Genomic DNA, 13,480 nt, shown 5'->3' on the forward strand with positions numbered 1-13,480 from the left:
AATCTTTAACATCTGAAGAACCTTTCTGTGTCACAAAAGCTTCTTTGTGGTGAAAGAAGGTTCTTCAGATTATAAAAAGGTAAGAAAGAGATGTTTTTTACAGAACCTTTGACTGAATGCTTCTGTGGCATCACTGTGAAGAACCTTTTAAGCACCTTTATTTTTAAGAGTGTAGTTTGTTACACTGGAAATGGAAATCATGCAAACTAGGCAGTAGTATGTTACTATGAACATAGATTCATTTGAATGAAATAAATGAAATTGAGCTGTTTTTATTCTCATTTCAGCAAGTTTTATGAAAGAGAAGCTCTTCTGAGAGATCCAGTTGGCGGCCCAATCCTCGCATCTTTGCTTGGTATCAGTTTTCAAGCATTTGTGTCTGGTTATTGTTTAAAAACTGAAGATTATATATACACAACCATTCAAAAGTTTGGGATTTTTAAAAGAAGTCTCTTCTGCTCACCAAGGCTGCATCATTTTATAAAAATATCACCTTAGATAAATGGCAGGTCAACAGGCTTTTCAAAATCCAAAAATATTTTTAAAACAGGCGCTTTTACATTTGGTTTTGAAACTCTTCTGCCATCGTCTTGTGTTTTTCACCTCACTCTTGTCAGCCAGCTCGACTCACTCTCCTCAGGTGATAAATGAAATCTGATCTGTGATGCGCGACTGTCTCGATGTGCTACATTGAGCAGCCGCGTTCAGTTTTAAATGTAGTGTCTGTTCTCTAACTGAACTAAATGATTTTTATTACTATTAAAAAAATCTAAATGACAGTGAGGGACTGCTGCGGTGGGCGAGTGATAACCGGTGTTGCGACTTATCCTTGGTATGAGGATGTTATTTTTTATTTTTGTTGAGCATGCACTTTTGTTTTTCATTTTTTTCGAGGCTGACAAATGTCAATGCATTTGTTTTATAATGTATTTGAAAACACGTGACTTAAAGACTATATAACTTTCTCATCCTCGTGCACTAAAAACGTTGAATAGATGCATTTCTTTATGCATGAAATATTTTAATATAAATTTGTTGTTAATGAGTTGTTAATTGCAGATAAACCATAGTTCTGTCATAATTCTGTTAAACCATATCTGTTACAAAGTATTGTGGAGCCTTACACAAAATATAAGAACATTTGAAGAGTCAGGACTGATGTTTGCTATTACAGTCAGACCAGAGCTACTAAAATATCAGTTTCATCAGTGCATCTTAGATTTTGTATTCTCCTGGGTGCACAAACTGCAGATTATATGAAAATTATAATATAAAAATATGAATTTATCAGTATCGGCATCGGCCATGAGAACGACTTAGTTATCGGTTATCGGTATCGGCATCGGCCATGAGAAGGACTTTATTATCGGTCATCGGTATCGGTTAAAATTTTTCATATCGTGCATCCCTAGTCTTTACTGCCACTTTTGATCAATGTATCCTTGCGGAATAAAAATATTAATTTCTTTCATCAAAAAAACAAAACAAGTACTGACCCCAAACTTTTGAATAGTAGTTAATATTGTTACAAATATAATATTGTATAAAATATATATTGCTATATATAGATGTGTATATATACAGTATATATATAAATTATTACATATTTGTTTTAAAAAGTAAATTAATGATCGTTTTAATTGTATATTTTTGTATAATTGGGATATTATGATGCATTGAGGGATGTTTTTCCGAACGCCGTGTTTGTTTCAGTCGGTCCCTGTGCTTTGGAGTACACAAAAGCGAAGACGGCCAATCATTTCTGGACGGATCCGTCGGCTGATGAACTGGTCCAGAGACACCGCATTCACAGCGGACACTGCCGCCAGGATTCCCCCACAAAACGCCCAGCTCTCGTAAGACGCCCTGCAGTCACAGTTTCTCTCAGCTGCTTGCACACACAATCTTTCCTTGTCACACAGTTTCTGAAAGCTGTCTCTCAAACTGCAGAAGCACACACCAAATCTGCACTAATACACTAATTCTCAGCCTTTGACTCAGTTTTCAGTTTCATTAAACACTTTTTGCAAAACACAACACACAGTTCTCTATGTAACCAACACAAATCATTAATATTATGGCAAAGGTGTTTGCAAATGTCAGCTTTTGAGATGTTTGTGATATTTTGAATGCAGTGCTTCATTTTGCAAGAGATGTGAGGCGTTTTGCATTTTGTGTGCAGTTCTTGGATTTGTGTGTAAAGTTTTGAAAAAAGAGGCAAAGTTCTGAAAATGTGTGCAAGCAGCTGAAGAAAACTGTAATGCTTGTACTGGGTCATGCAATCATGCAGTGTTCATTTGTCAAATCACAAAGCATGCAGATGAGAGGAATATCTGTATGAGACTAGGGCTGTATGATATATATCGTCTGTGATAATGTCGTAATTGTTGTTTTAGCGATGTGCGATTTGACATTATCGAGTATTTTGCAAAAACCATTCTAAACTCCTAGAGAGTGCATGCATTACGTGATGAAGTCTAGACTAGAGTGTGTTCTTTCACTGCATGATCCAGTCTATTAAAATACATTTACAATGATCACAAATTCAAGACACGGGCAGAAAATGTATATATTTATATAATTTCATATGGTTCATATCACACGAGTGCCGTTTTTCTCCAAAAATCAGCATGATTACAAATGTGATATTGAATTTTTACAACAGATTAATAAACAGGAAGTTAATATGAAGAGACTTTGCTAACACAAATAACTCCAAACACAGCTACAGCACTGTTCTGTGTCTCTGAGCAACATGACGGTGATTCGTTCCTGAATGAATCAACTGTTTAAATGATTCGGTTCAATCACAATGACTCCCTTATTAACAGTGACTTGCTGCCACCTGCTGGCGGTTTTAATTTCACATTTAAAGTATCTTTTCATTTTTTAATAATTTAAATATCAGTATTGAACGTTTTAGGTTTAATATATGAGCACATTATTTCTGCATGTGTAACTGCAGGTTAAGTGCATTCATGTCCTGCATTAAACAGTGAGTAAATACATCTAAAGGCATCAATCCTCTGCATTGATAAGATAAAGTTCGTTGAGACTGATTTCATTTGCTTGGTAACAGCCCAGATGTCTTATTATTCTAATTCACAGATTAAATGTAAGAATTTGATTCAAAAGATAATGGGCACTTTTAGAAAAATGGCTTTATAAAGTTAAAAATGCCCATAAAAGGTAAAAATCAATGTAAAAGATGAATTTCTATCAGTGTGAACGGAGCACAACACAGAATATGAAGAATATCAAACACTTCAGCAGTCAGCTGTCCACGGTATAGTCCTGCAGAATAAATATTGTGTACGTTCATGCATACAGATACTTGGATGTAATGTTTAGAGACTGTGTTGTTTTGTAGATCCAGAAGAGGCAGTCGAGCGGCAGCATGGAGGACCGGCCGTCTCTGTGGGCGCGGGATTACGTCGAATCTCTTCATCAAAACTCCAGAGCCACGCTGCTCTTCGGGAAAAACAACGTCCTGGTGCAGCCGGTAAATGTTCCTTAGACATGCGTGACGATGCTGTGGCGCTTTCATTCAAGTGTGGCTATAAATCTGATCCGGTCTTTCAGACAGACGACATGGAAGCCATCCCCGGATACCTGTCTCTTCACCAGACGGCCGATCTGATGACGCTGAAATGGACACCGAACCAGCTGATGAACGGAAGCGTGGGGGACTTGGATTATGAGAAAAGGTGGCCAGGTTATGATTGTGACGTCTGATTTGTGGGAATGATTTTAAATCAAATCTGATTTCTCCACAGTGTATATTGGGATTTTGCCATAACCATTCGTCTGGAGGAAATCGTCTATTTGCACTGTCATCAGCAAGGTGAATAATTAAACAAATGACCTCAAAAATTAAATTATATTGCTGTTTAAAAAATATATATATGCAAATAACTAACACAGTCCTGAATTACTTCAAAACCAACTAAAATAAAATAAAAATGGCCATTTTTAGTTCAAGTATATTTTAGTTTTTTGTTTTGCAGGATAGACCATTAACTAAATTATTATTAATAGTATTATTGAGATATAATTATGTTTTTTATTAATATTTTGACTTTTTATAACTTTCTGACATTTAATTCTTAATTTTTTTGGTTTGTTATTTTATTTTATTTTACTATATCTGTTTTTTTTTTTTTTTCAGTTTTATTTATTTTAGTACATCGAGTTAAAACTAAATTCATTTACAGTTACACTAGAAGAGCTGTTACTGGATAAAACACTCTAAACTAACACTCAGACGACAGAAGACATGAGGAGATTGCGTGCAAAACCGGTTTTCATCATTTAAAGGACTTGAACATGAATCAGTAGCTTTATAGGGTCTGAAGGTTTGTGTCTGTGTGCAGTGGACAGTGGTGGTACAGTGGTTTTGGTCAGTCAGGACGGGATCCAGAGGCCTCCGTTTCGCTTCCCTAAAGGCGGTCACCTGCTGCAGTTCCTCACGTGTCTGGAGACGGGCCTTCTTCCACACGGACAGCTCGATCCTCCGCTCTGGTCCCAAAGAGGAAAGGTTTGCCGACGCTGTTAGAGCCATGCTTCAGTAGTCTGAATAAGAAACGCTGGTTCTGGAGATCATTCTGTGTTCTTCCTCAGGGAAAAGTGTTTCCTAAGCTGCGTAAAAGGAATCCGCATGAATCCTGCGAGTCGTTCTCGGACAAAGATGAGGACGAGGCCACCGATTATGTGTTTCGGATCATATATCCTGGCAGCCAGGAGTTTGGTATGTTCACCTGAAGTTGATCTGCTCGTATTAAGAGGCTCACAAGCAAGATTAGTGCAGATAAACTCAAACTAAAATGGAATTTAAAACAAAATGACCTCATAAATGGACATAAAAAAATTCAGAACGTAAGAATGAACACAAAAATGTAGCTAACACAGTCCCGAATTGCTTTAAAACAAACTAAAATGAAATAAAATACTCATAAAATATATTATAGTTTTAGTTTTGTTTTGTGCTGGATAGAACATCAACTAAATTGTTATTTTAGTATTAATAAGATGCTATTATGGGTTTAATTTGAGTCATTTTGGTGTGTTTTGTGTCTTGAATGTATTCATTTTTAATTAAATGTGTTTATTAATTTTAATTGATAGTTATTTTAGTACATCAGGTTAAATTAAATTAAAATGAGAAATGTTGCCTTTGCAAAGTAGATCAACTTTATATATACATATCTACAATAATATAAAGAAATATTATAGACCTATATATTTTTTTCCCTAATGTAGTAGTAAATTTGATAAATATTTTCAGATGCATATCTTTGGCAACAGTAGATTTGTATATTTGTGTCATTTGCCCCATCTTAATGTTTCTTTCATACTGTGATAGGAGTTCATTTCATGATATGGAACAAAAATGCATGCAATATAAAGAAAAATCACACTTTTTCTTGTTTGTTTTTACAAAACAGTATAGTTTGAATTCTATATACATCTTCATTATGTTGTATTACTATATTATATTATATTATACTACTATACAAACATTGTGTGTGTGTGTGTGTTGTTACGCCCCATAGCTCGAAAAGGACGTAACAAAAATGGGGACACACAAGAAAGTGCGAATAACAAACGATTTATTAATTAAAGAGGAAAAACACAAAGAAAGAAAACAATGTAGCATGTAACAGTCAGGAATCAGTAGTGTAAAGTTAAGTGAATGCATGCAAATGTAATGGACTATACTAGTGTTGAATGTATAAAATAAAACAAGGTTAAATCAAAACCAAACAAAGCCAAGTCCAAAGTGCAGCCCTCCTCAGGCCACTGGTCATGCAGCTCTTTAAAGGGTGAGACCGGCGAGACAGGAAACCAACAGCAGGTGTCCTCGATGAACCCATCAGAGAACAATTAGCTGAGAGGCGGAGCAGTCACACAAGGATGACACGCATAACACATGGGTCGTCACAATATATGTGTGTGTGTGTGTATATATATAGCTACAGTCAGGTCCATAAATATTGGGACATCATCACAATTCTACTTTTGGTCCCTTAACAAGTGGGAGGCACATATCCAAACTGTTGTAATTCCTACACCGTTCACCTGATTTGGATGTAAATATTCTCAAATTAAAGCTGACAGTCTGCAGTTAAAGCACTCGTTTCATTTGAAATCCATTGTGGTGGTGTATAGAGCCAAAAATGTTAGAATTGTGTCGATGTCCCAATATTTATGGACCTGACTGTATATATATGTGTGTGTGTGTGTGTGTGTATATACAGTATATATATATATATATGAATATATATATTTAGAGTACAACGGGGCTAAAGGCCCACCTTAAGAAACAATGTGCTATTCACTGCGCCTAAAATTTATAATTGCATTAACGAGGCAACAGATTTTGTGTGAAAATAAATCATTCAAGTTGTTTATTTTGTTTAAAAATCTTATAAATATATGAGCTGGCACACATGCTATTGATATAAATACTTCAGCTAAAATAATGTTTTTAATAATGTCTCAAGTTAATACTTGCTCAAAACTATCACTTTAGCAATGTTTGTATTTTCTGCTTATTTTTGTTCACTAAATATACTGTCCTTAAAATGTTAATATAAATAATATATTTAAAAATAAACAAAAACAGGAAACAGAAACAAAATCATTTTAATAAGTAAATATTCTGAAAGCATTGAAGGAGATCCCATAATAATTGAATATATATTTACAGTAGTAACAACAAATGATATTTTATTATATAATATTATTAATATCATGTTTTTAAATATGATGGTTTCATTCTAAACAAGTTTATTTGTATAGTGCTTTTTACGATACAAATCGTTGCAAAGCAGCTCTACAGGAATCGAAGTTTACACAATATATGTATATATAGCAGAACCTTAATATATTTAACTTATGGCAAAATGTGGTAATTGTGTATGTTGTCTGAGCGTTGGCATCCTCTGAGGTCCTCTGAGGGGTTGGCGTCATCTTTTCTCAGGTGTTCGGTCATCTCAGATCATTTAAGGGTTGGATCCAGACTGAAGCTTCTGTAATTCCTAGTTACCACAGGATGTTAATTAGAAACAGAGAAACAAATAGAGACATAATTAGCGTAGCTGCTGTTCCATCTAAGCAAAAATGATTTGTTCAACCCAAGCTAAAGAATAATAATAATAATGTACATTTGATCAGATATAACTGCAGTACAAGATTATAAGATGCATTATGTGAATGCTTGGCTAAAGAGATGTGTCTTTAATCTAGATTTAAACAGAGAGAGTGTGTCTGAACCCCGAACGTTATCAGGAAGGCTATTCCAGAGTTTGGGAGCCAAATGTGAAAAAGCTCTACCTCCTTTAGTGGACTTTGCTATCCTAGGTACTACCAAAAGTCCAGAGTTGTGCGACCTTAGAGAGCGGGTTGGATTGTAGCGAGCTAGAAGAAGAGTTAGGTACGCAGGAGCTAAACCATTTAGGGCCTTATAGGCAAGTAATAATATTTAGTAAATGATACGGAACTGAATAGGTAGCCAGTGCAGAGACTGTAAAATTGGAGTAATATGATTATATTTTCTTGACCTGGTAAGAACTCTAGCCGCTGCATTTTGGACTATCTGTAGCTTGTTTATTGAAGATGCAGGACAACCACCTAGCAGTGCATTACAATATCATGCTGATTATCTCTAATATGGACACCCAACATAATATATTTGCCATCTGAATCTAACCATGTCATGTCAACAAACAGAAAAGTCAGCGATCTATTAATTATGATGTTAATTACTGAGCACCTTCAGCCCAACAGCAGGGGCGCTTTTTACCCCAAATACCATACTTTTACATATTCATTCGTTATTTAAAAACTGCTGCTTTAATTATCTTAAACAAAACTGAAAATCATAAAGAAGATCTCTGTCTCAAAATACATGCATTAATGTTAGTTATTCTCATTTGCTACTTAAATCTACAACATTTTAAAAAACATCAAATATTAGCTCCAGTAAGCACAGAATCATCTTTGAGTCAAAGATCAGATTAATATACACCTGCATCTTGAAAAGCAGATGTTTTGGAAAGTGCTACGCCATGTGTTTGTGCCGTCTAGTGCTTTAGAGGACAATAATATCAAAGGCACCTTTAGCCTGTTGTACCCTATATAACAACAATCCTTGCTAGTGTCGTGTGTTCAGCTGAGTCTTGTTACAGCACTTGCTGCTGTTTTGCTGGTTTTGATTGCTTCTATTGTCCTCTTTTGATAAAAGCGCCGCTAAATGACTAAATGTAACTCTTGATTTCAGGTAGAACATACACATATATTTGTCACATGTGTTTCTGAAGCAGGATGATGGAGTTGACGCTGGTGGTTAGTATGAGGTTAATTGGTTTCTCCGTGTTACAGTGGGTCCAGAGCTGATGGATCAGACGGTGAACATGTGGCAGCCCACCCCGAGGAAGTCGTCTTGTTCCTCCTGCTCTCAGAACGGCTTGTCGGACCGCGGCCTTCCCAACGGATGCAACCATGACAGGCTAGTCTGCCGCTCGTGGAGTCTGTGATGTGAATTAACACGGCGTCTGCTGATGTCTGTCTGTGTGTGAAACAGGGCTCCGCTGAAGCTGCTCTGCGAGACCATGAAGCACCAGATCATCTCCCGTGCTTTCTACGGCTGTATGTATCGCATGGTTTTGTGATGCACTTCAGTTCAAGTTTATTTCTAGAGCGCTTTTCACAATACAAATCATTGCAAAGCAGCTTTACAGACAATTGTGCCAGCACTAACTCCTTTCAGACGCAAAGTTTATGGGAGGAGAGTATTCAAATGATTTACTAATGTTTGCACTCATCAAATTACTGGGATTTGCGCCATTATTTAAAGCCCAAAAAAGCATGTCTTAAACTGTTTGTGCTTGAAATGGCTGCAATTATTGCTGCTAGAGAAGGCACCGCAGAGAACAGAGAAGCAAGGGTAGAAGGGAGAGGGTTTTTACACACGTATTCAGAAGAACACATCATCCGAACATATCGTTTGCCAAACCATGTTATTTTTAATTAGCTTCAGGAAATAAAAGACATCTAGGAACTAGGAGTCACGCAACACCAAGTCTATCAAAACCCTTCATTTTTGGCCTCTGGGTCTTTTCAACATACTGTGGCTTCTTTATTACTTTATTCTTTCAATGCAAAAAATGTTTTTAGCAAAATGCACTTAATTTAGTTTTTTCCCCTGGAAACAAGACTAAATATCTTAATTAATTTGGCTTATCTAGTAAAAGTATCTTGATTTAAGAATCTTTTGATATTTTGAATAGAAAGAAGAGAAAAGCACTAAGTAAGAGAAGCCATTTTTTGCATTATTATCTGCGACTACACTAATTTGTGCTGTGCTATATTACGTTGGCTGATATGTAAATGAGATGTTCATCTGTTTTCTTTAATTTGCGGATTGTTAGCAGAATTCCCCTTCCATCGAAGCTGTTTTTAATTGTGCTCTGGCGCTAATTTGCACTGTTTAATAAAACGGGCCCTATGTTTCTATTTGAAAGTTTCTACATTATATTTAGTAGCTTATCAGTGGTGACGATCTCAAGTTGATGTCCATATGGCAGAAATGTACGGTAAAATTCATCAAGATTTATACATCATCTGAAGCTGAATAAATGATCTTTCCATTGATGTATGGTTTGTTATGATAGGACAATATTTGTCTGAGCTACGACTATCTGAAAATCTAAATATTGAGAAAATCTCGTGCTCGTTCTGATGATGTGATGTGATGTGTGTTTTTCAGGGCTGGCGTACTGCCGTCACCTGTCCACCGTCCGCACGCACCTGTCCGCTCTGGTCAACCCCACTATCGTTGAGCCTGACATCCCCTATGATGCCAGAGGAGGCCTGTCCGCAGAAGTGTGGAAGACCTTTCTACAGGACAGCACTGTATGTGACCTACACTATCTAGTGCACTTGATCTACGGCCTCTCATGTTTCATAAAGGATCAATTAAAATGTTCTGTACAGCAGGGCTATTATAGTGAACAAACCATGAAAAAAACACTTACTTTAAATAATAAACCTCACCTGGAATACAGTATAAATATATATTTATATATAATATATAATATATTTAAATATATAATATATATATTAAAAATGTTTCAACTAGCAGCCAAGGCGGAAAAAAAAAATTCCATTTAGTTTAATGTGATGCAGTAAAATAAAAATGAATAAAAACTGTAGACATATTTAAAAAAAAAATATATATATATTAAAAATGACAAAATATGCAACAAAATTATTAAAATTATAATTAAAATTGAAATGAAAACAAATGTAAAATGTAACAGTATAATTTCACAATAAGCTCTTGTTTGTAGAGATTTAGAGCAGCTAATAAATTTAATAAAAGTTAATGAAATTATTCTCATTCTAGAAATTTAATGAAACTGTTTGAGATCATATTGAGAGCTCTGACTTTTATTTAAATTTAATTTAAATTTAACTTTTCTAAAAATAATTTAAATCATTGAAGTGATGTTTTTTATTTTAATAAATCACTGTATGTATTTACTTCGTAAACTAATGTTTCTTAATAAATATACTGGAACATTAGAATATTTGTTCAAAAATATCAAATATTAAAACATTTGAAATATTAATAAAACTACAATATTCTTAATGATTCCTAATGAAAACTTAATGATGCTGTTTCCGTTAAAACATATTTAAAGCATAAATAATATCTACAGTCATATCTCAATGATACATAAATATTACCATAAAAACGTATTCCAGATATTTATAAAAATTATAATAGTATCTTAATGATATTATGTATCCCATAAAACCATATTCAAAATATTACTGAAAACTATAATGGTATGTCAACTATAATCTAGCTATAAATATATTAATTAAAAAATAATAGTATTTTAATGACACTGTTACCGTAAAAATATTAAATACAAATTCTAATAGTATCAAACTGATACTGTTACCATAAAAACTATAATAGTATCTGAGTGATAAAATGTGTAGCCATAAAAACATGTAGATATTCATAAAAACTATAACAGTAATCATAAAAGCATGTTTAAAATATGAATAAAAGTAAAATAGAGTCTGAGTGGTTTTCTGTTGTAAATCTGAGCTTGGCTGTAATATAAGAGCGCTGTGCAGGCGCTGGAGGAGGAGGAGCTGCTCCGTCTGGTGTATTACGGCGGGGTGGAGCCGTCTCTGCGTAAGGAGGTCTGGCCCTTCCTTCTGGGACACTATCACTTCAGCATGAGCCTCACCGAGCGCAGAGAGGTGAGCAGAATCAGCCTTTGATCGGGAAGAGGCGCACAGGAGTCAACTGTTAATACTCTGCTTTAAAAGTACTTTATCAGAGGGTTTTCTTTTCAAAACTTTACTTCACAACATTCCAAACCATAATATTGTACTTTTTACTGCATTACGTTTCATATTAAATATCATTTAATCCTTAACTACATTAGAAATCTATTACTTTCTTTCTTTTACTCAAGTATAGGTAGTGCTCAAGGTAGTGCTGATGCAGTGATTAATCACATCCAAAATAAAAGGTTTTGTGTACGTAATACATGTGTGTGTATGTGTATATATATATAAATAAACACACATGCATGTACACTACCGGTCAAAAGTTTTAGAACAGTAAGAGTTTTTAAAGAAGTCTCTTCTGTTCACCAAGCCTGCATTTATTTGATCCGAAGTACAGAAGAAACAGTACAATTTAGAAATATTTTTACTATTTAATATAACTGTTTTCTATTTGAATATATTTTAAAATCTAATTTATTCCTGTGATTTCAAAGCTGAATTTTTAGCATCATTACTCCAGTCATGTGATCCTTCAGAAATCATTATAATATTCAGTAAATGTGACTAAAACATGATTCAAGTAACCTTTTCTTTATTAATCCTCAAGTTAAAGAAGCTTCTGTTCTGAGTGCAGCACACATGAAGCTGTCAACATGATGTTAATATTAAACAAATCACTTGTTAAATATCTTTGCAGAAAAGATGCATGAACTACAACTACATCTTGTACAGACTTATCTTATACATGTTCAGAAATAACACAAGGAAAATGCTTTAAAATGCTTTCACTTTAAGACCTGTACGCATCTAACATACAGGCACGGATCCATTTTTCTGTTTATTTTCATTTTAGACATAAACTGAGTCTATATATAAACCTTGTGTGTTTTGGCAGTATTAGCTCAAAAGATAAGTTAGTTGAGTAATCAGGCGCTTAGACAGGCTTTTAGCGCTTCAGGTGTACGGGGCACGGGGAAAAGCACATGTCAGACCTGTGATTGTGAATAAGTGCAGTGTCCCGTGAGAGTAACTCTACCGCTGAGTTAACACTGATCAAGTTTCCATCCAGATTTTGTGCTGTTTTGTTATTGACAAAGAGATATGAGTTAAAAAAAACTTTGTGAAATTTGCTGTCTACAGCCTGTTTCCATCCAACTGGCCTTTTGCCCATAAGATGCTGTGCGTCATGACCTCATCCCTAAAAAAAATTGTTGCATAAGTTTTGGTGTATCGCAACAAAATGTTGCCCTTGAGCTGTTTCCATACATAATTTATCCTTTTGCGTAAATTATAGGCTAGGCTAGTCTTCGTCCATTTGAAACAAACAACAACAAAAAAAGCCTATATTAAATTGGATTGGCCTACATAAAATAATGTTTATTAAGTGTCATGAGTTTTTTTGTGTGCACTTTGTTATAGATCAGATGGATAGGCCACTGCTGATAATCAAGCAATGATCATAAACAGTTGCAGTTGTATTATTATCATTTTTCTGATTAACGTTTATAGGAAATATGAATATTCATTCCGGTTATTTTATTTCTCCTAACCGACCGTCATATTAACCGTTAACCGACAAGATTGTGTTAAATTACAATTAAATTAAATTTAAATTGATAGTTGGCTTGACCCGTTACAAACACCTACATTAGTTTTCCAGGTATTTATATTATACACGAAAAAACAGCATAAACAGCATGAACATGAGGATTCAAGCACCTGCAGCGCTTCTGCGAACGGAGAAAAACAGAAGCTGTTATATATACAAGAAACAGGCCCATATGCTAAATATATTGTTCTAAATAATTAATGAATTAGCAAAACGAAAGAAAAACGGCAACAATTAGCAGCCTATATGCAGAATTTCAGTTCATTTTTGGGATGCACTCTTGAGAAAGCAGCAGTTTCCTTTATTTCACAAAAGTACGTTTTGTTTTTTATACAAATAAAATACATATTTTGAATAGTTTTGAATAATGTCTTACTCGTATATGACCACAAATGAAGGAGTAGGCTAGTGCAAGTTTCCACTTTTACAAGGAAAAAAACAAACAAACAAACAAAACAAAACAAACACACACAAGCGATCGCGCCGGCGCCTCCTGCGCAGTTAAGCACAGCCTGTTCATATCATCATAAAATACTGTCAGCCAAAAATATTGAA

At 34.7% G+C, this 13,480-nt stretch overlaps 1 protein-coding gene across 1 annotated transcript in view; it reads left to right on the top strand.

The window, feature by feature from the left end:
* The window catches only part of LOC306866271 (small G protein signaling modulator 1-like), a gene marked incomplete at both ends in the record, with an annotated part of 39,528 nt that overhangs the window by 8,130 nt on the left and 17,918 nt on the right, over window positions 1–13,480 (top strand). Inside the window, 11 exons of the mRNA XM_079411363.1 lie at window positions 288–355; window positions 1,714–1,856; window positions 3,371–3,502; window positions 3,583–3,707; window positions 3,777–3,844; window positions 4,374–4,537; window positions 4,621–4,747; window positions 8,383–8,509; window positions 8,585–8,649; window positions 9,770–9,915; window positions 11,155–11,283. Coding sequence (XP_079267489.1) covers window positions 288–355; window positions 1,714–1,856; window positions 3,371–3,502; window positions 3,583–3,707; window positions 3,777–3,844; window positions 4,374–4,537; window positions 4,621–4,747; window positions 8,383–8,509; window positions 8,585–8,649; window positions 9,770–9,915; window positions 11,155–11,283 — 1,294 coding nt within the window. The remainder of the gene's footprint in view (window positions 1–287; window positions 356–1,713; window positions 1,857–3,370; window positions 3,503–3,582; window positions 3,708–3,776; window positions 3,845–4,373; window positions 4,538–4,620; window positions 4,748–8,382; window positions 8,510–8,584; window positions 8,650–9,769; window positions 9,916–11,154; window positions 11,284–13,480) is intronic.

Source organism: Barbus barbus (assembly GCF_936440315.1).
Source record: "Barbus barbus genome assembly, chromosome: 47".
In the NCBI taxonomy this organism is placed as follows: Eukaryota; Metazoa; Chordata; class Actinopteri; order Cypriniformes; family Cyprinidae; genus Barbus; species Barbus barbus.